The following is a 26,838-nucleotide window of genomic DNA, read 5'->3' as shown; positions in this document are numbered from 1 at the left end:
TTTAAACATAGAAAATAATTCTTCTAAGGTAATAGTTTCTAAGTCTGTAGAGATATAAAAAGCATCTACTGGTGAAGCCCATTTCGTATTCCTAGGGAATTCATTTAACGCGTACCTTAGCGAATCTCGGTTACTTATCTTCTCTCCAAGATTCGATAGTCCGGTGATGAGCTCCTTAATTCTTGAGTGAAGATGCATAATTGTTTCATCTTCTTCAAGCCGTAGGTTGGTCAACTGGTTGCGGAGTAAGTCCCGTCTCACAAGCTTGCCTTCGGACATCCCTTTGTGTAGCTCAAGGAACTTCTCCCAAAGCTCCTTTGCTGAATCGTGGTTGCTGATCTGGTTGACTTCTTGTGGCAGAAGGGCGCTCAACATATGGAACTCTGCTTAGCCATTTGCCACATAGTCGGCCTGCTCCTTTTTCGTTCACTAGTATTTTTCCTTACCTTCCTGTGTTATAAAATTGAATTCCATTATTAGAAGTAAATCAAAATTAGTTTTAAAAAATACCTGCATTTGCTTTTTCCAGCTAGCGAACTCTCCCTCGAACTTTGGCAGGTATATGCTTGGTCCGGTCATCGTCTTTGCTTCAATCAGCGGTTAGTCCTCCTAAAGCGTCCTAGCTCTGATACCACTTGTTGGGACCGTTGGTGGCCGACTATCGGAAAGTTGAATAGCCCTGCACAATATAAAACCAAAATACCCTTCTCGAACTTTAAAAGAACACTTTTGTAAATTAAATAAAGTAACTAAAAAGAACGAGGCTCACGGATTTGACTTGGTTACAACCGGGGAGGTTGTTAATCCAAGGAATGGATCGCACTAAGTATCTCCTTCAGGCGGAGAAGCCTCTTACAGTAGTGAAACCAACGAAATGAGAAGATAAACTAAAAGAAGAGAGCACAAGTGTTATTACAGTGATTGCTTAATTGATTGAAAAGCTTCTGGAGCAAGGTTATATTTATAGCCTTAGTCGGGGCGCCTAGAACCCTCCAGGCGCCTGAAAGGGGATAAAATTTTATCCCATTCGTAACGGATCACAGTCAAACATGATCTGATCAAAAGTCACATTCTGAGCGCCCGGAAGGGTTCCGGGCGGCCGGATTGATTCCGAGCGCCTGGACCCTTAAAGTCAACTTTGTGGGCTTTTCGTGGTCCGGGCTCTCTACTCCGGTTCTGCTCACCTCGGTCTAGATCTTCTGCTCCACTCACTTGGGTGATTTCGGCCAACCGAAATAAGGCTCACCCGAATCCAATTTCGGCATTCTCGAGCAACCTTCCGCTCCGGCTTCTCGTCCCTCAGAAACATCGCACGCTTCCTTCTCGTCCACCCGCGTACTCTTCTGCAGCACCTCGTCCCTCGGACACACCTAGCCTGTTGACTCTCTCCCATGCCATCCTTCTCGCTAGCTACGTCTTTTGCACGACTGCTTGTGTTCCTAAGGTCTTGCACACTTAGACACAAGGTTAAAACATCACAGGACCTAACCTAACTTGGTTGATCACATCAAAACAACCTTGGGGTTCCCACAATTAGATGATAGGTAATAAGAAAATACTGATAGGTTAAGCTTGATAAGATATTATGCAATGATGCAATCCTGATAAATCAAAGTTAATCGGATGTCCAACAACGATAAAGTTTTGATAGTTCAAGGTCGATTGGATGCTAAGCAATAATGAAATCTCAATATGTCAAGGTTGACCGAGTACTAGGCAACGAGAAGTCTCAGCAGGTCAAAATTGAAAGAATGCTAAGTAAAAGAAGTCCTGGTAAATTAAGATCAATCGGGTACTAGGTAAGATGAGAATTTAGCTTTAGTAATGTTGAAACATGAGTATCAGTCGATTGATACAGTTTATCGATCAACCAATAGACTTTAAATCCAGAAATTGAGATTTGAGATATTTTTAGGATTTGCTTGAGTAATAGTACGACAATAACTATGAATAGTAATTTGATATAGTGATTGTGAATAGTAATTTGCCATAGTAGAGATCTGCTCGAATTTTCTCCTTTTACTAAAAAACCGATCCTTAACCTTCTTGGTTTTCCCTTATCTTCCATCTGATCTTCCAACCTGCATGGACTTTTTCTTACTAAGAATCCGGTCCTCGATCTTCTTGGACTTCTTCTTGCCAAGAATCTGGTCCTCGGCCTTCTTGGACTTCTTTTATCATGCACACTCATAGCTCAAGTGAGATCCAACTTATTAACCTAAACTTAAATAATTGTCAATCATTGAAATTTCTTATCCGGAGCCTGATTGCACCGCAATATCCTTTCCAACAAGTATACAAAGATAGCTTGAAGTGGACCTTTTGCTATTCAAGTATCTAACAAAATCGAATTCTGAATGTCTAATCACCTTCAGGTGATCATACCTCTAAGACGTGAGCATTTGTTCTTTAGTTTCTGTAAATATTGCATCACTCTTTTCATTCCTCTTTAGTGCATCGCTTCTAGGTTATTTAAATATGTGTCTAACATTCCAACTATATATGTTGTATCCGAATGCATACGAATTTGTACATACATGATACTTCCTACAATTAACTCATAAGGAAATTGTTACATCTCTTTTATTTTAAGTTCAAGTCATGAATACTGCTACAAACTAAATCTCTCACCTCTAAACGTAGGTGTGTCATCAGGTGCCAATTTTGCATGTTTTATCGTATAAGGATCTTTTCAATATAGGTCTTTTGTAAAAGTCTAAGAATCACTCTTGATCAGTTATGATATTTCTGTATGCCTAAAATAAAGAATATTTAACCCGGATCTTTCATTTTAAAATTACTTGATGGAAATGAATTAATTTCTTATAGCAGACTTTTATTATTGCTTACCAGCAATATATCATCTACATATAGGACAAGTATAACAAACTTATTTTTACTAAACTTGACATATATATATTGATCAATAGGTTCTCCTTAAAACCAAATGAAGTAGCCACCTGATTAAATTTTCGGTACCATTGACGGGATGCCTGTTTTAACCATAAATAAACTTCTTTAATCTACATACTAGGTGTTTCAAGTCCTTAGACTCAAAGTTCTTCAATTGCACTATATATAGAGTCTCCTCAATATCACTATTAAGGAATGCAATCTTATGTCCATCTTGAATACCTCCAAATTAAAATGAGCTACAAGTGTCATGGTTAACCTAAAGGAGGTTTTCGTTGAGACGGACGAGAAAGTCTTCTTGTAATAAATATCCTCTTTTTGAGTGAATCATTTGACAAAAAGGTAAGTCTTATACTTCTCGACATTGCCCAATGAATCTTGTTTGATTTTAATATTCATTTACAACCAATAGGTCTTGCTCTTATAGGCAATTCGGCAAGTTTCAAACGTCATTATCTGCCATTGATTTCAACTCCTCTTTCATGGCTTTGATCCACCTCTTGAGATTAAAGAATTATTAGGCTTCTTGGAACAATGTAGAATCACTTTCTAATTCTATATCAAAATCATGCTTTTGGAGATAACATAATCATAGAAAACCATGGATCTCCTTGCCCTAGTGGATCGCCTTAAAGACATTTGTGGTTGAAGTGGTTGAGATACTTATTCATTCATATGAGGCAATATCTCACCCTGAGTGAAAGGTTCCTCCAATTGTAATAGAGATAATACAAAAATATCTTGGTTCATTACTTCTAATGGACATGCAATATCAACAATGTGGGGTATAGATACCATACCTGTACTCATTGTACTAGTAGTAACCTCAATAGGATCATCAATGCTTTCCTCCTCAGAAGATACATCCCTAATCTTAATGCTTCCATTATGTTCAATAAATTTGACATTATCCATCTCAAAAAGGACCTATTTGAGGGGTCAAAAAATTTATAGTCCCTAACTTTTCAAAGTATCCCATAAAATTACAACTGACAGTGTTTGAGTCTAGTTTCTTTTCATTAGGCCTATAAGACTAGCATCAGCTGGACAGCCCATACATGTAAATGTCTAATGCTATGAATTCTACTTATCCACATCTCGTATGGGGTTTAGTCACTATCTTACTAGATACTCTATTAAGTAGGTATACTGTAGTATTGAGTATTTCACTGCATAAAGACTTCAATAAAGAATAAAAAATATCATACTTCTTATCATATCTTTTAGGGTATGATTTCATCATTTATCTACACCATTCTGATTGGAAGTATCAGACATGATATATTGATGTACGATCCTACACGTAATTCACAAACAATCCAAGATGTTGTTCACCTGATCTGTCATGCTGACCGTAGTATTCACTCCTTTGATCGGATCTAATGCCCTAAATTTTCTTTCCTAGTTGATTTTCAACTTCGATTTTAAAATTTTTGAAAATATTCAAAAGATTGTAACTTCTCATGAATAAGATATAAATAGCCATATCATGAATACTTTGTTTGTGAAACTAATAAAATATATGTGTCCGTTCCAAAATACCTTAAGAAATAGTCCATAAATGTTCGTATGTGTTATCTACTTTACTACATTGGCTCATAACTATATCTCTTTTATTTGTTATCTTCCTCTTAACACACTCTATGTAGACATCAAAGTTTCACATGTCAAGGGAATTGAGAATTCTATATGACATTAATCTTAGCATCATTTGGATATATGTTCTAAACACTTATATCACAACATGAAAAAATTCTCATTAGTCAAATTACATTTTGTACATATGCTATGCATTATATTATTTTGTTGTGAGTAAGGTGTTTAGTCTATATAGCTTATCAATTAAGGAACTATTACTAATCAATACTAAATTTAGGAAAATATAAAAAATTTCATTCCAAATTAACATGAATAACCTAATTTGTTCAAATAAGAAATAAAAATTAAGTTCCATATAAAAGACAGTACAACAAATATATTTTTCAATTCTAAAAAGATATTAGTTTCTAAATAAAGTCTAAATACACCTATTGACTTTACTTTAGCCTTCTTGTCATTCCCCGTAAAGATATATATTTTACCATGAAGCGATAGTCAACTCCTGAGACAATCTTGTATAGTGACATTTATGTGAATAGTAGCCCCCTCGGGATAGTCTAGTGGCTAGCACATAAGGTGTTGCCACCATGAGGTCTGGGTTCAAATCTCGGCAAAGCAGAGGTAAATACCTCCCTTATGTGCTAGTCATTATTCCAAAGGCTAGTAGTGTCACGCCCCGGAGGAGTCCCTGTCCGAAGAAATTTCGGCAGCATCTCCCCTGTACGGCGGACAATCTGAAACTTTGCTACATCTCATATACCTCAGCCACAGGCGGCTGGAATAATAACAATAAATAAAAACAAACATCACGCAGTTTATAAAGATATTCAGCCTCTGGCTGTCACAACCACGCAGTTAATAATAGTAATCAATAACAATAGGACTCTGACTCGAAATCCACCCTACTCCACTACACTCGTAAAGCTCAAATCCAACGAACTCACCTCTTCTGCCGTCTAGGCAGGCACGTAGTAGAATGAAATCCAATATCATATCAAAAATCCATCAAAAGGTATCACTCCATACAATATCCATAGGAAAAATCCAAAGACAATACTAAAACAAAGTCTGATATAGAAAAAGACCAAAATAAAACAAATAACGAACTAATAGAGAACTAGCTCTACGTGCAGATGGGGAGCCAGCCTCAACCCGAAAATATCAACAATGGAGGCGGGTGAGTCCAACACTCACAGGTACAATTGATATGCATAATAAAACAAATAACAGACAACACATGCGTACAGTCTCCGAATACGAGAAGGAATAAATGCAACAAACGAAATCGGGAGATAACTGTACTAACCGGATCAAGGTACAAAGGTAGCAGGTCGTCAGAAATCATAATCCTGTATGCATGTCAATCAAATGCATCCATACAAATGCAACATATAAGTGCAGAATCACAACAATAAAATGAAATAAATGCATATGGTGACGTGCACTCGACATCACCGCTCCCGACATTGACTAAGTGGACGGAATCTTTGTGAGTACTCATCCTCCGCCCCAAATCATAAATGGGGAGCTCAATGCTCTCATGTCCCAGACACAACGACGGGAGGAAAAATCTCTGCGGCCTACCGAGTCTCGACCTACGGAGCCAAACAGAGTCCACCATCTGCCGGCCACGCTGCTACCCTAAATGCCAACGAGCCAAACAAAGCGGAATCGATCACGGCTACCGTGAGTCACCTGACCAACGGAGCCAAACAGTAGAACCGCCACACTCCAGCCAGATATACAACTAATCCATGGGTGGTGTGTGCAGTACATGTAATTGGCGATGGACTCAACCAAAGTGGAGCCGACAATCGCACAGCATGCAATCATGATGCATGACACTAAAAACATGGCATAGTCCATATAACTAGATACAAGTGTGTACCACTGGAAGAAGTATCAAATAGAAGGTACACCAATCAAATAGGGTATCAAAAAAAACCCTAGATCCAGAATATATCATAGCATGTGGTTGGTTCACTACCTAAAGCATATGTGATCAGGTAGATATCATGCAGTGCAGCATAAATAAACAAATAAACATGTAACTAATCATGTAGCGACCAATAGAAACAAAAAGATAACACAATTATTGTTATATGTTAAACATATTATCATGCATATCAAAAGACATAAGTCAAAGTACCCGCCTCCGAAAATAGAAAGGTCCGATCTGACTCCGAGATACTCGTCTCGCGTCAACGTCCTGTGTTAAATCGCATAGTTTAGCTAATTTAATTATAAACAAATAGCTAAACTAATTTCTAATCCACTGACTAGTTAGGGTTAGTTTCATGAACCCCAATCACACAGTTATACAACTTATAAACCTAAATCACCCTATAACCAAATTAATTATGTATCAAGTCGTACCTAGAACATGTATCAAAAATGTGTCAACTAAATCCATAAACCAAATACTTACCGCTGCGGGATGGGGTTGCTGCCAAAAATAAAAAACACCCCACAATACACCAAACCTCACCAATCCGTGACCTAGATTAGAAGCAAAGAAAAACATGAACTGAGATCTAGCCACAAACCTAATTCCACAGCTAGGTATGGCCCTTACCTTCCCAATTCTGCTAGGGCAGATCACAATGAAGACAGAACCACTGTGAAAAGAAAAACTAGGGCACAACTCCTTGTCTTCGACATTGTCAAACAGAGACACCAGAAAAGAAATTCCTGCCAGCGCTCAGGGACCCAACCTAGGGTTCGGATGCTCGATTTTCGGCGGCTCCAGGTGTCCGCGAGAAGAGGAAGGGAGGCTCTGTGAGTTGCAGCGGCGGCGCTGGAAACTCCACAGCAAGGGCTATGGCAGACGAGGCTTCGGCTGGACAGAGGAGAGAAGAATCAGCGTCACTGGAGTCAGGGCAGAGGCTAGGGCAGGCGGTCGGGCAGCGGTGCTAGGGCTGAGAATGCTGTCGTCGTGAGGGGCAGGGGATGAGGAAGAAGAGGAGAGAACCGCCGAGTAGCCGGCGGTTAGGGCTCCTTTTGGCGTCGGGTTCGGGAGTGAGGGAGAGGAGAGGCGCGCGGGGATGTTTCGGTGAGAAAGAAAACAGAATGAGAAATAAGAAAAAGAGAAAAAGAATTTAAAAAAAGAAAAAGGAAAAAATCAACTTTTCCTCATTTAAACGGGGTAACCTAAACAGGCTTTTCCGGGCCCCGTTTTTATCCCCGTTAACTCGTCCGTACGAGCAATGAAAAATTCCCGAAAAATGTCCAAAAATTCTGAAAATTCCTTTATTAATAATCGTCATTTTTCCGGTATTTTACATTCTCCCCCACTAATAAAAATTTGGTCCCCAAATTTCAGTATCTACCATCAACAAGTACTAATAACAGATAATAATAATAAATGCTGAACGGTAAATAAACTCACATACCTCAAGTGAAAAGATGGGGATATCGAGCTCGAATCGTATCCTCGAGCTCCCAAGTAGCCTCCTCGTCCGAATGATGCTACCATTCGACTTTAACCAGCCGGATAGTCTTGTTCCGCAACTGACGCTCTTTCCGGTCGAGAATCCGTACCGGAACCTCCTCATAAGTAATGTCAGGCTGAACTGGAACTGGAATATCTGCCAGCACATGCGTCGGGTCAGGTACATATCTCCTCAGCATAGATACGTGAAATACATCGTGGACGCCTGACAGGGACTGTGGTAGTGCCAGTCGGTAAGCTACTGCTCCGATCCTCTCCAAGATCTCAAAAGGGCCAATGTACCGCGGAGCTAGCTTACCTCTGATGCCAAATCTCTTCACCCCTTTCGTGGGTGAAACTCGCAGAAATACATGGTCACCAACAGAGAACTCTAGTGGTCTGCGTCTCCGATCGGCAGAACTCTTCGCGATCCGCGCCTCGACATCCTCCGTCTCGATAGTACGGACCAACTCGCATCTGCTGAACTCTCTGAGGTCCCAACAATCGGGCCTCTCCAACCTCATCCTAGAGGAGTGTCCGACAAGGTCTACCATACAACGCCTCAAGCGGTGCCATCTGAATAGCCGAATGAAATCTGTTGTAAGCAAACTCTACTAACGGCGGATGGTCCTCCCAAGCGCCTCCAAAATCCATAACACATGATCTCGGCCAAGTCCTCAAGAGTCCGAATAGTCCTCTCGACCGCCCATCTGTCTGCTGGATGGAAAGTCATCAAACGGAGCGTGTGCCCAAGGCTGCTGCAGACTCTCCCGAAGCAGGCGTAAACCATGGATCTCTATCCGAAATGATACTCAACGGAACACCATGTAGTCGATGATCTCCCGACAATATAGATCTGCCAATCGATCCAGGGATCTCCTCCGGATCGCTAAGAAATGCGGATTTGGTTAATCGATCAACGATTACCCAAATCGCGTCATGGCCTCGTCGTGTCCTCGGCAATCCTACCACAAAGTCCATGGTAATGTGATCCCACTTCCACTCGGTGAATAGGAATCCATCAAGTAATCCTGCGGTCTCGATGCTCGACCTTCACCGGCGATAGACAAGACATCTAGCTACGAAATCCGCGATGTCTTTCTTTATGCCGTTCCACCAGTAGGAACGTCTCAAATCTCGATACATACGGGTCCCTTTGGATGGATCGCAAATCGAGAACGGTGAGCCTCCTAAAGTAGCTCTGTAAGACCGATGAGGCCGAGGTACGCATAATTTGCCTCGGAGTATATAACACCCTCCTCGTCTCGTGTAAACTCTGCTAAGCTATCTCCGACCGCCAATAACCGACAATGCGATCACCACTGAGCCTCTCGGATCTTCGCCCCGATCGACGATCGGCGAGCAACCATGGTAACGAATACCCTCAGATCCTCGCTCCTCAAGGTCTAACTCGGAAAAACTCTGAATCAAGCCGAAGTCCGGTGGCAAGCCAAAGTCCCTCTGGACTTCCTGCTAAGAGTATCGGCAACCATATTAGCTTTCCTCGGGTGGTAGCTAATGGTACAATTGTAGTCCTTCAGGAACTCCATCCATCTCCTCTGTCGGAGATTAAGCTCCTTCTGGGTAAAAATGTATTTGAGACTCTTATGATCAGTGAGAATCTCAAATGTAATACCGTACAAATGATGTCGCCATAGCTTCAGAGCAAAAATGATGGCAGCTAACTCTAGGTCATGAACTGGGTAGTTCTTCTCATGCTCCTTCAACTGACGAGAAGCATAAGAGACTACTCTGCCGTGCTGCATCAGAACAGCGCCCAAACCCTGAAGAGATGCGTCGGTGTAAAGTACAAATCCATCCTCTCCAGAAGGTAAAACCAAAACTGGAGCCGACACTAATCTCCGCTTCAGCTCCTGAAAGCTGGTCTCGCAATCCTCAGTCCACGTAAACTTCACGCATTTCCTGGTAAGGCGTGTCAGCGGCATAGCAATACGCGAGAAACCCTCGACAAAACGTCGGTAATATCCGGCCAATCCTAGAAAACTACGGATCTCCTGAACTAACTTCGGCTGCTCCCAACTGGTGACAGCCTCGATCTTCTGAGGATCAACTGAAATACCTCTACTAGAAACCACGTGTCCCAGAAAACCGACTGAGGATAGCCAGAACGCACACTTGCTGAACTTCGCGTACAACTGATGTCGTCGAAGAATCTCCAAGACTATGCGAAGATGCTGTACGTGCTCCTCCTCGGAATGAGAATAGACTAATATCTCATCAATGAAAATGATAACAAACTGATCCAGATACTCCAGAAATATGCGGTTCATCAAGTCCATAAACACCGCTGGAGCATTGGTAAGCCCAAATGGCATTACCAAAAACTCATAATGACCGTATCGAGTACGGAAAGCTGTCTTCTGAATATCTGAGTCTCTGACTCTCAGCTGATGATATCCGGATCGTAGATCAATCTTAGAATACACTGATGTACCTCTGAGCTGATCAAACAAATCCTCGATCCGTGGTAAGGGATATTTATTTCTAACGGTCACTGCATTCAGCTGTCTGTAGTCAATACATAACCTCATGGTGCCGTCCTTTTTATTGACAAATAATATCGGAGAACCCCATGGGGAAACACTAGGGCGAATAAATCCCCTGTCTAAAAGCTCCTGGAGTTGAACCTTCAGCTCGTTCAACTCTTTTGGTGCCATACGATAAGGAGCTTAAGTCCCCGGAATCAACTCAATAGCGAACTCCACGGCCTTCCGGGAGGCAAACCGGCTCCTGGAAATACATCCGGGTACTCCGGACTACGAGGCGTCGGAGAGTTGCTGTCCTCGACTGATCAAAGATAACAAAACCCCGACCATGTGACAATAACCCGAGCTGTATCGCCGAAATGATCGATAAGCCGTCGTCTCTGATGCCAGTGAAATCCCACGAGGGTTGGTTCGGAGGCCGAAATGTGACCACCCTCGTTTGGCAATCAACTGTGGCATGATATGCTGACAAACAGTCCATGCCAAGAATAATATCAAAATCGACCATTTCTAATACTAAAAGATCCACTGTAAGTATTAGGTTGCCAAAATCTAACGGGCAACCTCTGACCTCCTGTGTGACGTCCAATGAATCACCGGACGGTAGGGAGACGGTCAATCGCTGGGGTCTGAAAGTGGGTAATCTACCAACCTCCCGCATAAAAGTGCGAGATATAAATGAATGCGAGCTACCAGTATCTATCAGTATATCTGCAGATAAGACATAAATAGAAATCATACCGCGGAAAACGGATCCGTCGGCTCGCTGTGCATCCTCTCTAGTCATTGCATGTACACGTCCAGTCTCTGGCGGAGGAGGAGGAGGTAACGCTGCCAGCGGCTGCTGCGGCTGGGCAGAAGCCTGCCACTGAGGCGGTGCTGGATACTGCGCCAGAGAAGACTGAGAAGACGGCGACTGATACTATGCAGCTGGCTGAGACTGAGTCTGGTACTGCCCCTGCATCGGATAATAAAGTCTCGGAACAGAACTCTGAGATGCTACGGAAGCACTGGAATACTCCTGTCCAAGCATACCAAATGCCGCTGCTGCAGGTGAAGCACTCGGCTGCTGGCCAGGCAAAGGTTGGGCTCTTCGCCCTCCTCGATAAGTTCCAGACTGACTGGACTGTCCTCCATGATCAGATCCTCTGGAAGTCATATGCTGAGTCTTCTGCGGACAATCTCGACTCTGGTGCCCAGGCAGTTTGCAATAAAAGCAAACCGACTGTCCCAGAGAGCAAGCTAAGATGATATGATCTCTGGACCCACATCTGAAACAACGAATGTCGCTGGCGGGTTGTTTCCGGTTCTGCTGGGAAGACCGGGAACGTCCAGAAGAAGACTGTCCTGATTTCTGGAGTTTACGTGATCCCCCAGATATACCCTGATCTGACCGACTACGCCTGCTCTCCTGTGGTGTAGCCTGAGGCTGCTGGATCTGTCCAGATGTCTGACTGTCCCAGAGAGCAAGCTGAGATGATATGATCTCTGGACCCACATCTGAAACAACGAATGTCACTGGCGGGTTGTTTCCGGTTCTGCTGGGAAGACCGGAGCGTCCGAAGAAGCATCACGATTTACGGGGTTTACGTGATCCCCGGATATACCTCGATCGGACCGACTACGCCCTCGCTCTGCTGGTGTAGCTCGAGGTTGGATCCCGGATGTCGACTCGCTTCCTTTTCCTATCCGAAAACTCTCTCGACTCAATAATGAGAGCTCTGCCCAACATCTCCGCATAAGATGTGATACCAAGACCGAGTCTTAGTTGCAAATGTTCATCCGGCCTCGAATGAATCACGATACGTGAATCAAGAACTAGTTCGACAAAATCGCAATCAAACTCAGATATACTCACCATCGCCGATTATTCTATCGCAAACTCAGGAAATCCTGCCGGCGAGCCATCTGATAAGCTCGTGGAAAGAAACGGCTCTCAAAAGCCTCTCTGAATCTGGCCCAAGTGATGTTCTGCTCACCGATGATGGAACGATGGGTGAGCCACCATGTATCAGCAGCGTCTCGTAAGTGAAAAGCAGTCAGCTCTGCTTTCTCCCACTCGGAGCAAGCCATATAGAAAAAGGTACGCTCCATAGTCTCAATCCAAGACAAGGCCACACTCGGATCTCGGTCTCCTCGGAAGAGTGTGAATCGACTCTTCATCGACTCTGCCAACACTGGAATCCTGGCTCGTGCCGCAACAGGATCTATGAGGTGTGTCGGTACGGCTGTCGGAACTGGCGGAAACACTGGAGCTGATGCTACAGAAGGTACCGCTGTATAAACTGGAGGAGGTACTCCCGGGGCTGCTGGGTAACCGGGAGCATATGCTGTCGGTGGCACTCTAGGGTGAATGTAGGTGGCCGCGGCTGGAGATACGGTAGGCACTGGTACCGGATGTGAAGCAACCGATATCCCTAATGCCGGAGCTGCTGGGTACACGATAGGTACTGGGGGCACAGGCGCCGCTGGGTACTAGGTGGCGGTGGTGCCGAGTACGCAATAGACTGAGCTGGAGCTGGTGTCGGATATGCTAATGGTATCCCTGGTGGTACCGGAACTGTCGGTGCAGCTGAGATAGGTACCTCTAAGGGAGCCATCGGAGTCTGAAGGCCCGACGCAACCACAGTATGCTGAGTCTGTCCCTGGCTGACAGGCTCATCAACAGAAGGCATCTCTAGTGCATCCAGAGATCCTGCGGTCCTCGTACGTGCTCGTCCAGCACCACGTCTCGCCGCAATACGCGTAGATCGCCTCATATCTGTTAAATTATATTACAGATATTACTACAGGTATAAACAACTACCAAAATGACACCATACCTAATTGTTGTCTGGAGATGTTTCGTCGCTGTCCAGCCCCCAAATTGACCTCGGAATTCCGTACGAGAAAAACAACACTGGAAATCCATATAAATCAATATCAGAAGTCCATAACAAAAATCGAAACGGAAAATCCGTGCAACCCAAATAACTGCCTAGACTAATCTGTCTCGCAACTAGGGCTAGTATAAAAATGTCCAAAATACTAAAAGCAGGTATCACACCCTGCTCTGATACCAATAAATTGGTATCAGATAAATCTCAAAAATCCAACACACGAAAACCCAACAAGTATCGCCAAGCTTTGGCGCTCTGATACCATATCAACAGGTATCAGGTTATCTCAAATATCCAAAATACAAAAACAACGATCATAAAACTTAAGCTCTGATACCACTAAATTATCACGCCCCGGAGGAGTCCCTGTCCGAAGAAATTTCGGCAGCATCTCCCCTATACGGTGGATAATCTGAAACTTTGCTACATCTCATATACCTCAGCCACAGGCGGCTGGAATAATAACAATAAATAAAAATAAACACCACGCAGTTTATAAAGATATTCAGCCTCTGGCTGTCACAACCACGCAGTTAATAATAGTAATCAATAACAATAGGACTCTGACTCGAAATCCACCCTACTCCACTACACTCGTAAAGCTCAAATCCAACGAACTCACCTCTTCTGCCGTCTAGGCAGGCACGTAGTAGAATGAAATCCAATATCATATCAAAAATCCATCAAAAGGTATCACTCCATACAATATCCATATGAAAAATTCAAAGACAATACTAAAACAAAGTCTGATATAGAAAAAGACCAAAATAAAACAAATAACGAACTAATAGAGAACTAGCTCTACGTGCAGATGGGGGGTCAGCGGACAGCCTCAACCTGAAAATATCAACAATGGAGGCGGGGTGAGTCCAACACTCAGCAGGTACAATTGATATGCATAATAAAACAAATAACAGACAACACTAATCATGCATACAGTCTCCTGAATACGAGAAGAAATAAATGCAACAGAAACGAAATCAGGAGATAACTGTACTAACCGGGATCAAGGTACAAAGGTAACAGGTCGTCAGACCGAAGAAATCATAATCCTGTATGCATGTCAATCAAATGCATCCATACAAATGCAGCATATAAGTGCAGCAATCACAACAATAAAATGAAATAAATGCATATGGTGACCGTGCACTCTGACCTCACTGCTCCTGACAGTGACTAAGTGGACGGAATGCTGTCGGAGTACTCCTGTCCTCTGGCCCCAAATCATAAATGGGGGAGCTCAATGCTCTCATCTCCCGGTACACAACGACGGGGAGGAAAAATCTCTGCCGGCTACCACGCTGAGTCTCCTGACCTACGGAGCCAAACAGAGTCCACCATCTGCCGGCTACCACGCTGCTACCCTAAATGCCAACGGAGCCAAAGGCTACCACGCTGAGTCACCTGACCAACGGAGCCAAACAGCAGAACCGCCACACTCCAGCCAGATATACAACTAATCCATGGGTGGTGTGTGCAGTACATGTAACTGGCGATGGACTCAACCAAAGTAGAGCCGATAATCGCACAGCATGCAATCATGATGCATGATACTAAAAATATGGCATAGTCCATATAACTAGATACAAGTGTGTACCACTGGAAGAAGTATCAAATATAAGGTACACCAATCAAATAGGGTATCAAAAAAAACCCTAGATCCAGAACATATCATAGCATGTGGTTGGTTCACTACCTAAAGCATATGTGATCAGGTAGATATCATGCAGTGCAGCATAAATAAACAAATAAACATGTAACTAATCATGTAGCGACCAACAGAAACAAACAGATAACACAATTATTGTTATATGTTAAACATATTATCATGCATATCAAAAGACATAAGTCAAAGTACCCGCCTCCGAAAATAGAAAGGTCCGATCTGACTCCGAGATACTCGTCTCGCGTCAAAGTCCTGTGTTAAATCGCATAGTTTAGCTAATTTAATTATAAACAAATAGCTAAACTAATTTCTAATCCACTGACTAGTTAGGGTTAGTTTCATGAACCCCAATCACACAGTTATACAACTTATAAACCTAAATCACCCTATAACCAAATTAATTATGTATCAAGTCGTACCTAGAACATGTATCAAAAATGTGTCAACTAAATCCATAAACCAAATACTTACCGCTGCGGGATGGGGTTGCTGCCAAAAATCAAAAACACCCCACAATACACCAAACCTCACCAATCCGTGACCTAGATTAGAAGCAAAGAAAAACATGAACTGAGATCTAGCCACAAACCTAATTCCACAGCTAGGTATGGCCCTTACCTTCCCAATTCTGCTAGGGCAGATCACAATGAAGACAGAACCACTGTGAAAAGCAAAACTAGGGCACAACTCCTTGTCTTCGGCACTGTCAAACAGAGACACCAGAAAAGAAATTCCGGCCAGTGCTCAGGGACCCAACCTAGGGTTCGGATGCTCGATTTTCGGCGGCTCCAGGTGTCCACGAGAAGAGGAAGGGAGGCTCTGTGAGTTGCAGCGGCGGCGCTGGAAACTCCACAGCAAGGGCTACGGCAGACGAGGCTTCGGCTGGACAGAGGAGAGAAGAATCAGCATCACTGGAGTCGGGCCAGAGGCTAGGGCAGGCGGTCGGGCGGCGGTGCTAGGGCTGAGAATGCTGTCGTCGTGAGGGGCAGGGAATGAGGAAGAAGAGGAGAGAACCGCCGAGTAGCCGGCGGTTAGGGCTCCTTTTGGCGTCGGGTTCGGGAGTGAGGGAGAGGAGAGGCGCGCGGGGATGTTTCGGCGAGAAAGAAAACAGAATGAGAAATAAGAAAAAGAGAAAAAGAATTTAAAAAAAGAAAAAGGAAAAAATCAACTTTTCCTCATTTAAACGGGGTAACTTAAACAGGCTTTTCCGGGCCCCATTTTTATCCCCGTTAATTCGTCCGTACGAGCAATGAAAAATTCCCGAAAAATGTCCAAAAATTCCAAAAATTCCTTTATTAATAATCGTCATTTTTCCGGTATTTTACAAGTAGCCAACCATGATTTACCTCCTCCGTGTTGGCCTTGGAACATGTTGGTGGGGGCGTTGGGGGCGAGCGTATTTGCCTTTTACCACCATTTATGCGAATAGTAGCACTAGTATCTATTCACCAAGTGTCAATAGGCACAATTGCTAAGTTGACTTTCGAGCTAATAAAGTTTAGAAGTTTGCCTTTCTTAGCACTCTAGTTGATATATTTGTAGCAGTCTTTCTTCAATAACCTTTTCTTATAGAAGAAATAATGAGATTCCTTATCTTATTTTCTTTACTTTTAATAACCAGAAACCCTAGAATCTACTATTTTTTTTTACCCTTTCCCTTTAAAATTGGTCTTTTTTCATTTCTTTCTCAAACCCTGAGAAGCAAATGAGAAGTGAGCACTCTCAGATGTCTCACACCTTAGTTTCTCCTCCTCTTGCACATATTGAGCAATAAACTCATTTAATGTTCATTGTTCCTTTTGAGTATTATAAGAAATCTTAAAAGGGGTGAACTGTGCAGACAAAGACATTAAGATAAAGTGCACTAATATACTCTCATACATTTCAAGTTTTAGCATCTTTAGTCTTGCAATGAGATGAGACATCTCCATTATGTACTTCTTTATGCTTTTATTTCCATTATACCACATTGAGATAGCTTTGATAACACCGTAGTTGTCTCGACATTTTCATTTGAAGTGAAATGGTCTACAAGTTACTCCAAGAGATTCCTAGTATTCTCTCCTTCAGTTTTTGAGCCCCTAATACGTTTCGGAATTGAAATTTTCATGATACTTAGACTTATACAATTAGATCGCTTCCACTTTTCAAATTCAATCTTCTGCTCTATAATGCTAACACTAGTAAGAGGTACGGGACGATCATATCTCAATGCATAGTTTAAGTCTATTCAGTACTACAATAATGTATTCTTTTTATTCGACAATGTTTGATCTAGTAAGTATAGGAGTATTATTATTATTAGCAGTTACTGATTACACTGAACTAAAAGAGAAAATGCACCCTAAGCTCACGTTAATAGACAAGAACATAGATAGATAATTTTTTGAATTATGGAATATAAAAGATGTGCATGAATGACCTCTTTAATGAGATACCAAATACAAGATTATATTCCGTCTTTGGACTAAAATATAATTGTTATACTCTCTTATATAACTCAAAACCTTAGTTTGCCACATAATGTGTCTTCCTTTGGGCTAACACATTATATGTATAATTTACACTTTATATAAGCTATTTGAGTACATAACTCACAATGACCTTAATCAGCCACGTAATATGTCTTCTTTGGATCGACATATTATGTGCATGATTGAACAAAAATTTATTCCTTAGTTGTGAGCTACCCTTAAACATATATCTGGCTTAAAAATAATATTTCTTTGGGTCAATTACTTTTAGCATAGATACATGTCTATCGACACTAAATGTTCTAAACTTACCTAAGATATTTTCCTTTGGGTCGAGATATTAGTTCAATTCAGTAACATGTGCATAGATAGACTCAAGAAAACTCTAAAAACTTAACTGAACCGAAATAATCAATTGATCAACCTTAATTGTTCATATTTATGCATAACATTCAATTGCTAATGAATGACAATCAATTGGTAACAACCAGTTGAGAGCAGCGATCGATTTGAAACCCTTCTATTTGCGACCCATGGGCAAACAATCTCCTGATTCTTAATGGCAGTAGAGTACCCTAGTTGACTAAGCCTTCTGTTCGATACAGTGGGCAGACAGTCAACTAACCCTTAATGGCAATCGACTACCAAAGCCAGTCGAGTACCCTAGTCAACTAAGAAGATTTCTATTTGCGACTAGTGGGCAAATAGTCATCTGACCCTTAATGACAACCGACTCTTAAATGTTCTATTCATGACCCATGTGTGAACAGTAGACTGGTCCTTGATGCCCAGTCGACTAAGAAACATTTTATTCACAATTTATAGTTCATCGATGACAACTGATCGAATTCATCAGTCGAATAATCCAGATTTATTAGGGTTTTAGCATCGATTTACACTAAAGTGGCGACGATTACCAAAAATCATCGTTGTTCTTCGCTGATGTTCGTGGAAAAACATGAAGAACTTGAAATCAATGAAATCCTAAGTTTTCTTCTCCATTTTTTCGATGAACAAGTATCATTTTACACCAATAGATCAAAGTGTGGCAAACAAAAATCAAAATCAATGAAAACCTTACCTTTATCTCTATGATATTAATGAAACGACCTATGGCTCTGATACCAATTGATGGAATAATTATTTTTCTAACCACATGAATTCTAGAACAATTATGAACTCAAGAGAAAACAGGAAAATATTCACAAGATCTAGTTACATCGAAAATCATATAGTGGTAATTTAACTAAACTCAAACTTAAATTGGAATAAAAGGTGGCCAAAATAAAGATGACCTAAATACAACAGAATTGCTATTATCTTTAATTGAAATCCAGATCTTGTGGGAGAAGAAGAACAAGGGGCAAGCCTTCCATAGAAGTCAGGGTGATGCTGTCGTAATCTCTTCACCAATGGATGGCAAAGAAATATGTCAAAATCCTTAATCCTACAAGGACTATGCCCTATAAATAACAACATATCCAATTTTATTATTAGCTCATAGATAATAATGAAATTAGTTAACAGGTTCTACACATGTAAAGTCACATCCAATTATACAAACCCACAAATACCATTAATTAGATCGCTTAATGACTTTATTTTTTAATGGCATAATTCCGCATGCTTATAAATAACATATAAGCCCACCGAATAGTGGGATAAAATCCAACACATGTTTGATTTAATAGTAGAGATATGTATTTTAATCTCAACCTTCAAACATAAATGTAGATTATTTCTCAATTCATGTGTTGGTTTCTCTTTCAGCATGATTAATCAAATGAATAAATACTTCCACGCTGATGCCTTCTCATCACTAGGTGCCCCAGAGTCATTATCTGCTGCATTGCTGCTCATGGGATTTTCTATTGTCACCCTTTTATTGCTAATCAATCTTCTATAACTTGTTTTAAATCAATATCGTATATTTTCTCTTCTCTATATTTGAATTTCCCTTTATCCTGATCTATACTCCTAGTGTCTTGCAATACACCAAACTAGCATTAGAAACACCATGTGGATGATTAATTTAGAAGATGAACATATAGTTGACCATTTTTAGCCAGAGGAAGAGTTGGAGTCTTGCTCCCAAGTTTGACTAAACTAGATGAATAAAACGGTTACTTTCATGTTATCCATATGATTCTTGTTAGCCATGCTTCTATGAATCTAAAGCAGTGCCCCCTTTCACCATGGGAGGACATAATAATGGAATTAGCTTTCCATCTTTCAATTATTCCTGTTCAAATAGACCCATTTTTTTGGAACTTCAATTTTTTGAAAATTTTGGATGTATTTCCATCAAAGGTAAGTGCCAAGCAGCATTAACCAACTCTCTGGATCACTTTGTAAGTGTTGGTTGATTGAATAAGCAGCAGTCCAGAATCACTATACTTAGCCTTTGCCATCCTTGTGTGTTTTTCTTGCAGCTAAAATTATTCCTTAAATTTAAAGCACACTTGGAGCTTTCATTTTACTAAAAGTGTATTATCTCAACTTTTCATTCTATTTTATAAATAAGAGATATGAAATTCCTTGATCTTCCACATTTTGATATTCTAATCGCCAGCAATTCTCTAGTTTGAGTCATCACATGTGGCCTTATGATTAAGACGGAATGAGATAAGCAACTACTAAATGAGCACTCTGGTAAATCTTTGCCGGAGAATGTGTTGGCCATGCCAACAAAGAAGTGCCCCATACATCTTTTAGCATTTATTGAAGGAATTACATGATCCAACAAGTGCGACATATGGATCTTGAGTTAATTTATTTTAGCAGGATTGTATTATCTTGGTACGATTGTTGTAGCGCCCTTGCATGAGGTTTTGAATAATAACATTGTCGGCATCCACTCTCTCATGATCAGTAATTGTATTTAAATGTAAATTACTTAGTTGTGATGGATTCATCTTGCAAAGTACTTTCCTTGCACTGTCATCTATATTTTAATTTTTATGTGATTCTTGCCACTACATGCTTATTTGATCCATAAATAGACATCAATCCAAATATCTAGTTAGACTTTTGATGCATAACAAAGAAACCCGTTTCTTTAGATTAGCTCCATGTTCACCATACAGGATATTGTTTCAGCTATACTAGACTGTAAGGAACTAGAGTGCTAAACACGCTTATGCGCAGCGGAAACCATCTAGTTCCTGTAGGAGATCTATGCGAAGGGAAAGATAATATACTAAGTTTTATAAAAGAGCATGAAAGGTTACCTTTGATGCGTGCTCACGGACTCCAGACAGCTTGGATCTCAGCACGATCACACGTTCGCGCCTCTACGGTATCCACACAAACAAGTATCTCTGTTTGTCTCAAAAACTCACAAACATAGAGAAGAAAATTACCTAAAGTTGTGCTAGCAACCAAGCAAGGTAATTTCGGCCAAGAGGAGTAGAGAAGAGGAACGAGAATGAAGAAGTGTGCAAAATATGAGAGGAAAAATGCTTAAGTATTTTTATCTAATGAAAACACTTAATGAGCATTAATTCAATTAATGTGCCTTAATGAACATTCACTCTCCATTAAGGACCACACTTGAAACTCTTCATTTTTTAATTCAATTTCAAAAATTGAATGACTCAATGAATTTTGAAAATTCAATGAATTAATCTCTATTAATCCTCACTGGAGTCTAACTGAAGTCTAATTCACTTGCAGTCTAACTCAAGTCTAATTCAATCGAATCTTACTTAATTAATCTCATGCAATTTCAAATTCAATGAATCACTATTTCATTAATTTGAATTGACTTCTTGAGTCTAGTTTGAATTGGACTTAATCCAATAATTAGATCTAATTGAGTCTAACTCAATAAGTCTAATTCGGATTAAACTTAATCCAATGATTCATCATATGAACCCATCTCCAAATCTACTTGTTATTTGTGTATGACCCAATAGGTTCTCGTAACGTTGGCAATGTATCCAAATCAAGATTTAGATACATAAGCAATGAGTTGCATCTAGCAATGTATCATCGCTATCCAAGTGACGAGAAAGTCGAGATTCGACCTAACTTGTTCGTAGCTATTATCTTATATGACTTGGTCCCTCTATCCTTGATATCTGGATTGATCAATGAGGCATAGACCGTATCATTCTCTTATCAACCTTTGTGTTTCTTGATTTCTAAGTAGACACACTCAATCAAATAAGCTCAATATCTCATATTGACTCATTTGAGCATGGTCATGCTTTCTTGTGTCCTACTAATCAAAAGACCCACAGATATCGCTTCCATCATATGGAAGGGATAGATCTCATCTACATCACTCACATCCCTCTGCATAATTCATTGCATACCCAGTGATCAACTTTATTGTCCACCTTGTTACAGGTGACATTTGCCGATACCAAAGTACACAACTCCTTATGTAGGGAGTCATAGTGACTTCAGGTCTAAGAACTATTCATACCAATAGTCACATGAGAATGTTTATGACACTCATATTCTCATGGCGGGTCATTCAGTATATGTTCTCTAATATATACCCATATGTCAACCTAATATCTCATATCCATGACTTGTGAGATTAAGTCATCCGTTGACCTACATGCTAGTCTCAACGCATTAATATTGTTCTTGTATATTAATGCTTGACTAAGAATAGTTAAGAGTAGTGTTCTATGTATACCTACAATATCTCAATATCGATTCAACCAATTTATATGCTGTAGATAAGAACCTACTATCCAAGAACATTATTATATTTATTCATTAGGCACTAAATTGAAATAAATATAATAACCAACTTTACTTTTTATTAATAATGAAATATGCTACAAAATGAACCATTTACAATCATCTCATCAATTAAACGTGGCATAAATGTAAATTACTTTTTTGTGGTTTACTTTTTTGTGGTGGATTCATCTGTTTACAAAGTACTTTCCTTGCACTATCATCTATATTTTAATTTTTATGTGATTCTTGCCACTACATGCTTATTTGATCCATAAATAGACATCAATCCAAATCTTTAGTCAGACTTTTGATGCATAACAAAGAAACCCTTTTCTTTAGATTAGCTCCATGTTCACCACTGGATATTGTTTCAGCTAATACTAGACTATTTTTTCTCAATAGAATTCAATTTCGTTAATATCCAAATGACCAAAACTCCAAATCCACTTGATATATTGATATAAATACTTGATGGATAGGTATGAAAATTATCATGACTCTTATGGAGGGGAAGAAGAATTCAGAAAAGCAAACTACTCTGATATGGTAGGTTTCATATATCAGTAAATTAATTTGCCTTTTTATTTATATTTATAATTTGTTACATTACTTGAAAGCTGAGTGTCTGGTTGTTAAATTATTTCATTTTTGGATATGAATTTTGTTCTTGATTGAGAATTCAGGTGTTAACCATGTGACTATTACTGCTATCAGTATTCATTTACCTGGTCATCAAGTGTCATATATATGTTGGTGTTGCCAAAATTAAACTTCTATAGTTGCAATAAATACTCTCATCACATATTATCGGACAAATGATGTTTTGTATTTTTCTTTTATGCATCTCAGGTAAACAAGTATTATGATCTTTCCACTAGCTTCTATGAGTTTTATTGGGGGGAATCATTGCACTTTGCTTCTAGGTATCAACTATTTATTACCCTAAAACATCTTATGATGGTGGAGAAGGATTATAAAACTTGCCTAGAAACCCTTTTTATTCATACTTTCTAGTCTTACCTCAAATTCTGATTTTTTTAAGTTTTATATATGTAGATGGAAAGGAGAGTCTTTGCGCGAAAGCATTAAAAGGCACGAGCACTTCCTTGCGCTGCAATTGGCATTGAAACCTGGGATGAAGGTATTAGTCTTTTGTACAATTCCTGAATTTGATTGATTATTTCTGATGCTTACAACTTTATAGCCGCAATTATTGAATTCATTTGTGATTTAGGTCCTAGATGTAGGCTGCGGAATTGGTGGGCCTCTACGTGAGATTGCTAGATTCAGGTACGTTTTTACTTGCCATTGAATGTATCGTCACTATAAATGATGAAGATTCATAATCTCTATTTCATTTTGTTATTTTGGTATGAACTGGGCAGTGAGTGAAGCATAGGAAAAGATGTAACCATCTTCCCTATGTTCTAGCTGGATTCAACGTCAACTTTGCCTTTCTATCATAATAGAAGACAAAGGCCCGTTGGCTTTCCACTATTACACTTATAATGCACAATCAGACAAGGATATGCATAAGAGAGAATCCAAATTATTAGATTTATGTCTTAACTATCTTCATTGCTTTAATCTAATTATAGTTAAAAGCTCAAAATAATTGGTATGTACTTGCATAGTGTTCTGTATGAATTTGTCACCGCGAGTTGATATTGTAGTGCACAACATTTGCCAAAGTAGTTTGGTGCAACTTTAATGACACGATGCATGTGAATTTTGCAGCTCAACATCCATTACAGGGTTGAACAACAACGAGTATCAGATCTCAAGAGGAATGGTAGGTGGACATGGTTTTCCCATAATTTGTGCACCTGATGAAGCTTTGCAGAAGTCTTTTAGTTTGCATTCACATAGTTAATATTCATTTATCGCTTGTTTTTCCGAACAAATATGTCATTCTACAGGAGCTCAACGGCTTAGCAGGATTAACTAAATCATGTGAATTTGTCAAGGTTTCTGCTATCCTTTTGGCATTTCAGATCTCTTTCTGAACAAAAAATTATGAGCTGAATGTTCTATTTATTGTTTCTTGTGAACTGCAGGGTGACTTCATGAAAATGCCATTTTCTGATGACACGTTTGATGCAGTCTATTCAATTGAAGCAACTTGCCATGCTCCAGATGTGGTATGTAGGTCCATGTACTTCTCTCATTTTTGCAAGCATTCTTATGACTTATGAATGGTTTTGAATTTGATTTGACAAGGTTGGCTGCTACAAGGAGATCTACAGAGTGTTAAAGCCTGGTCAGTATTATGCCGTGTATGAGTGCTGCTTGACTGACCATTACAATCCGAATAATGAAAGTCACAAAAAAGTCAAGGCTCAAATCGAGCTTGGAGGTGCACTTCCTGATATTAGAACTACAAGACAATGTCTTGATGCTTTGAAAAAAGGTAGATCCGCTACCTTAGCGGTCCCCCTAGTGCCGGCCCCACGGATATGGAGGGAGGTTCATGCAGGTACACAGGCCATAGGCGCATGGCGGGGTAAACCCCAGGTCGTCAGTTCCTGAGAATCGACCCCTGGCCATTACGCCAGAGATACCATGCGCCCACCGTCTGTGCTACGCCCTGGGGGCAATGTCTTGATGCTTTGAAGCTTGCAGGGTTTGAGGTAAATAAAAAATGTGGCTTCTTATATCCGTATAACCCTGTTGACCAACATTTGTGCACTCATTTTAGGTTATATGGGAGAAGGATCTTGCATGCGATTCTCCTGTACCTTGGTATTTGCCTCTGGATACAAGTCAGTTTTCAATAACTAGCTTTCGTATGACAGCTTTTGGCCGGTTTATTACGAGAATTATGGTACAATATTTTTTATTTTCTAGGTTTTGTTACATTTCAAACTGTGTTTTATTATAGCAGATGTCATCTTACTTTGCAGGTTAAGATATTGGAATTTGTCAGAATTGCCCCAGCAGGAAGCAGCAGAGTTACATCATTTCTTGAAAAGGAAGCTGACGGGGTTGTGGCAGGTGCAAGGTAAATAAAATCTATCATGCTGCAAAATATATATTTTCCGTACGATGAGTGGTGGAACTTAAGTTATTTGACGCCAATATAGTCAAAACTACTTATTATGTTATGCATTTCTTTTTGTGACAAATTATTAAATCGTATGCATTGACAATCTCTTATGTTCGAGTATTGCAGGATGGAGATCTTCACACCAATGTACTTCTGTTTGGTGAGGAAGCCTCTTTCAGATCATTGAGAAAGACATAACTATGAAGCATGTAGTTTGTTAAGTGAGTTTATGGTTATGCTTCAGCATGTATTTTGTTAAGTGACTTTGTGGTTCTGCTGTAGCAATATGTATGTTAAGTGAGTTTCTGGTTCTGCTCTAGCATGTATTTTGTTAAGTGAGTTTCTGGTTCTGCTCTAGTATGTATTATGTTAAGTGAAGTTTTAATTCTGCTCTAGCGTTTGGAAAAAGTATTAACAATGCAAGTCAGAACTTTTTAAGCTCTTAGAAACGTATTGAAAATCTAGTGTAAAATTTCCTTCTGCTTAGCGTTTGAAAGTTTCTGCTTGGCTTGTTGGCAAACTTTGACTTTAACAAATTCCTTTTTAGTTCGTCATGGAAGCCTTATGCTTGTGGGTGTTAGATAGGATGTTCATATTGCAAAATTTTTAGAATTGATGACGAGAACTATGCAATTCTTGAGCTCCCAACCGAGTTGGATAGGAGATGTGAGGTAACCAATGAAAGTAAGTTCTGTAGTACATTTAGATGAAATTAAAAGGGTTCTTTTTATTGGATTTTTTTTTATTTATTATTAAAACGACGCTTTCTATTCTATTTTTGGTTTAAAAATATCCTATCTGATGTTGCTGTAGGAGTCATGAATAATAAGTGTTATAATATAAATAATTTTCTCTTATCAGCATTAGTTAACACTATATTATTAATGAGAAATGACACTTGGCGCGACCACTCTCCGCAATCCCATTGGCAGCCCGCGTGGCCAACTCCACCTCAACCCTCTCTCTCCTCTTCGGAAATGAAGTCCACGTCAACAGCAACTTCTTCTCCCCCCTCACAAAGCAGCAACTTCTTCTCCCCCCTCACAAAGCAGCAACTTTTTCTTTCCCTCCCTCCTGAAGCAACAACTTCTCCTGCCCCTGTCGTTCTCTCTTCTCCCTCCACTGCAGTCCTCGGATATCCCTCCCCTGACATTTTCTCTTCTCCCTTTCCTGCCCTAATCCTCCTCCAAGTGAAATTACTCGCGTGCCCTAAATTCTTCGAAAGTGCCGCAGCCGCTTCTCCTTCCATTCTGTTCCTCCTCCCAGCGAGCCTCGTCTTCCTCCTCCCAGCATTCTTGAAGAGAGAAGCGTTCTCCCTCATTGTTCTCCCGCAATGAGGCTCGTCTCCCTCAGCGTTTTCAAAGGATTCGAAGAAGCACATCAAGTTATAGCAGCAAGGAGCAATAACTTTAAGCAGTCTTTGAGGTAATCAACTTCTTCTTCTACATCTTTTCTTTCTTCAATTCATGGTAACCCAATCCTAACTCATCCCATCATTCTTCTTCTTCTTCTTCCCTCTCTCTTCCAAGGAATCGAAGAAATACATCAAGTTATAATAGCAAAGAGCAGTAACTTTGAGTTTGAGTACTCTTTGAGGTAATGAACTTCTTCTTCTTTAATGAT

General features: G+C 40.3%; 1 protein-coding gene across 1 annotated transcript in view; it reads left to right on the top strand.

Annotated features, from left to right (window-relative positions):
• The window catches only part of LOC122024078 (cycloartenol-C-24-methyltransferase 1-like), a 29,855-nt gene extending 4,160 nt beyond the window's left edge, over positions 1-25,695 (top strand). The window contains exons 3-14 of the mRNA XM_042582617.1: positions 22,649-22,715; positions 23,019-23,092; positions 23,226-23,310; positions 23,404-23,459; positions 23,907-23,961; positions 24,089-24,136; positions 24,227-24,310; positions 24,390-24,579; positions 24,792-24,799; positions 24,868-24,993; positions 25,073-25,170; positions 25,342-25,695. Coding sequence (XP_042438551.1) covers positions 22,649-22,715; positions 23,019-23,092; positions 23,226-23,310; positions 23,404-23,459; positions 23,907-23,961; positions 24,089-24,136; positions 24,227-24,310; positions 24,390-24,579; positions 24,792-24,799; positions 24,868-24,993; positions 25,073-25,170; positions 25,342-25,402 — 952 coding nt within the window. The 3' untranslated portion in view covers positions 25,403-25,695. The remainder of the gene's footprint in view (positions 1-22,648; positions 22,716-23,018; positions 23,093-23,225; positions 23,311-23,403; positions 23,460-23,906; positions 23,962-24,088; positions 24,137-24,226; positions 24,311-24,389; positions 24,580-24,791; positions 24,800-24,867; positions 24,994-25,072; positions 25,171-25,341) is intronic.
• The last annotated feature ends 1,143 nt before the right edge of the window (positions 25,696-26,838 follow it).

This window comes from Zingiber officinale, chromosome 9B, assembly GCF_018446385.1.
Source record: "Zingiber officinale cultivar Zhangliang chromosome 9B, Zo_v1.1, whole genome shotgun sequence".
Lineage (NCBI taxonomy): Eukaryota > Viridiplantae > Streptophyta > Magnoliopsida > Zingiberales > Zingiberaceae > Zingiber > Zingiber officinale.
This window is presented reverse-complemented; position numbering and strand designations above follow the sequence as displayed.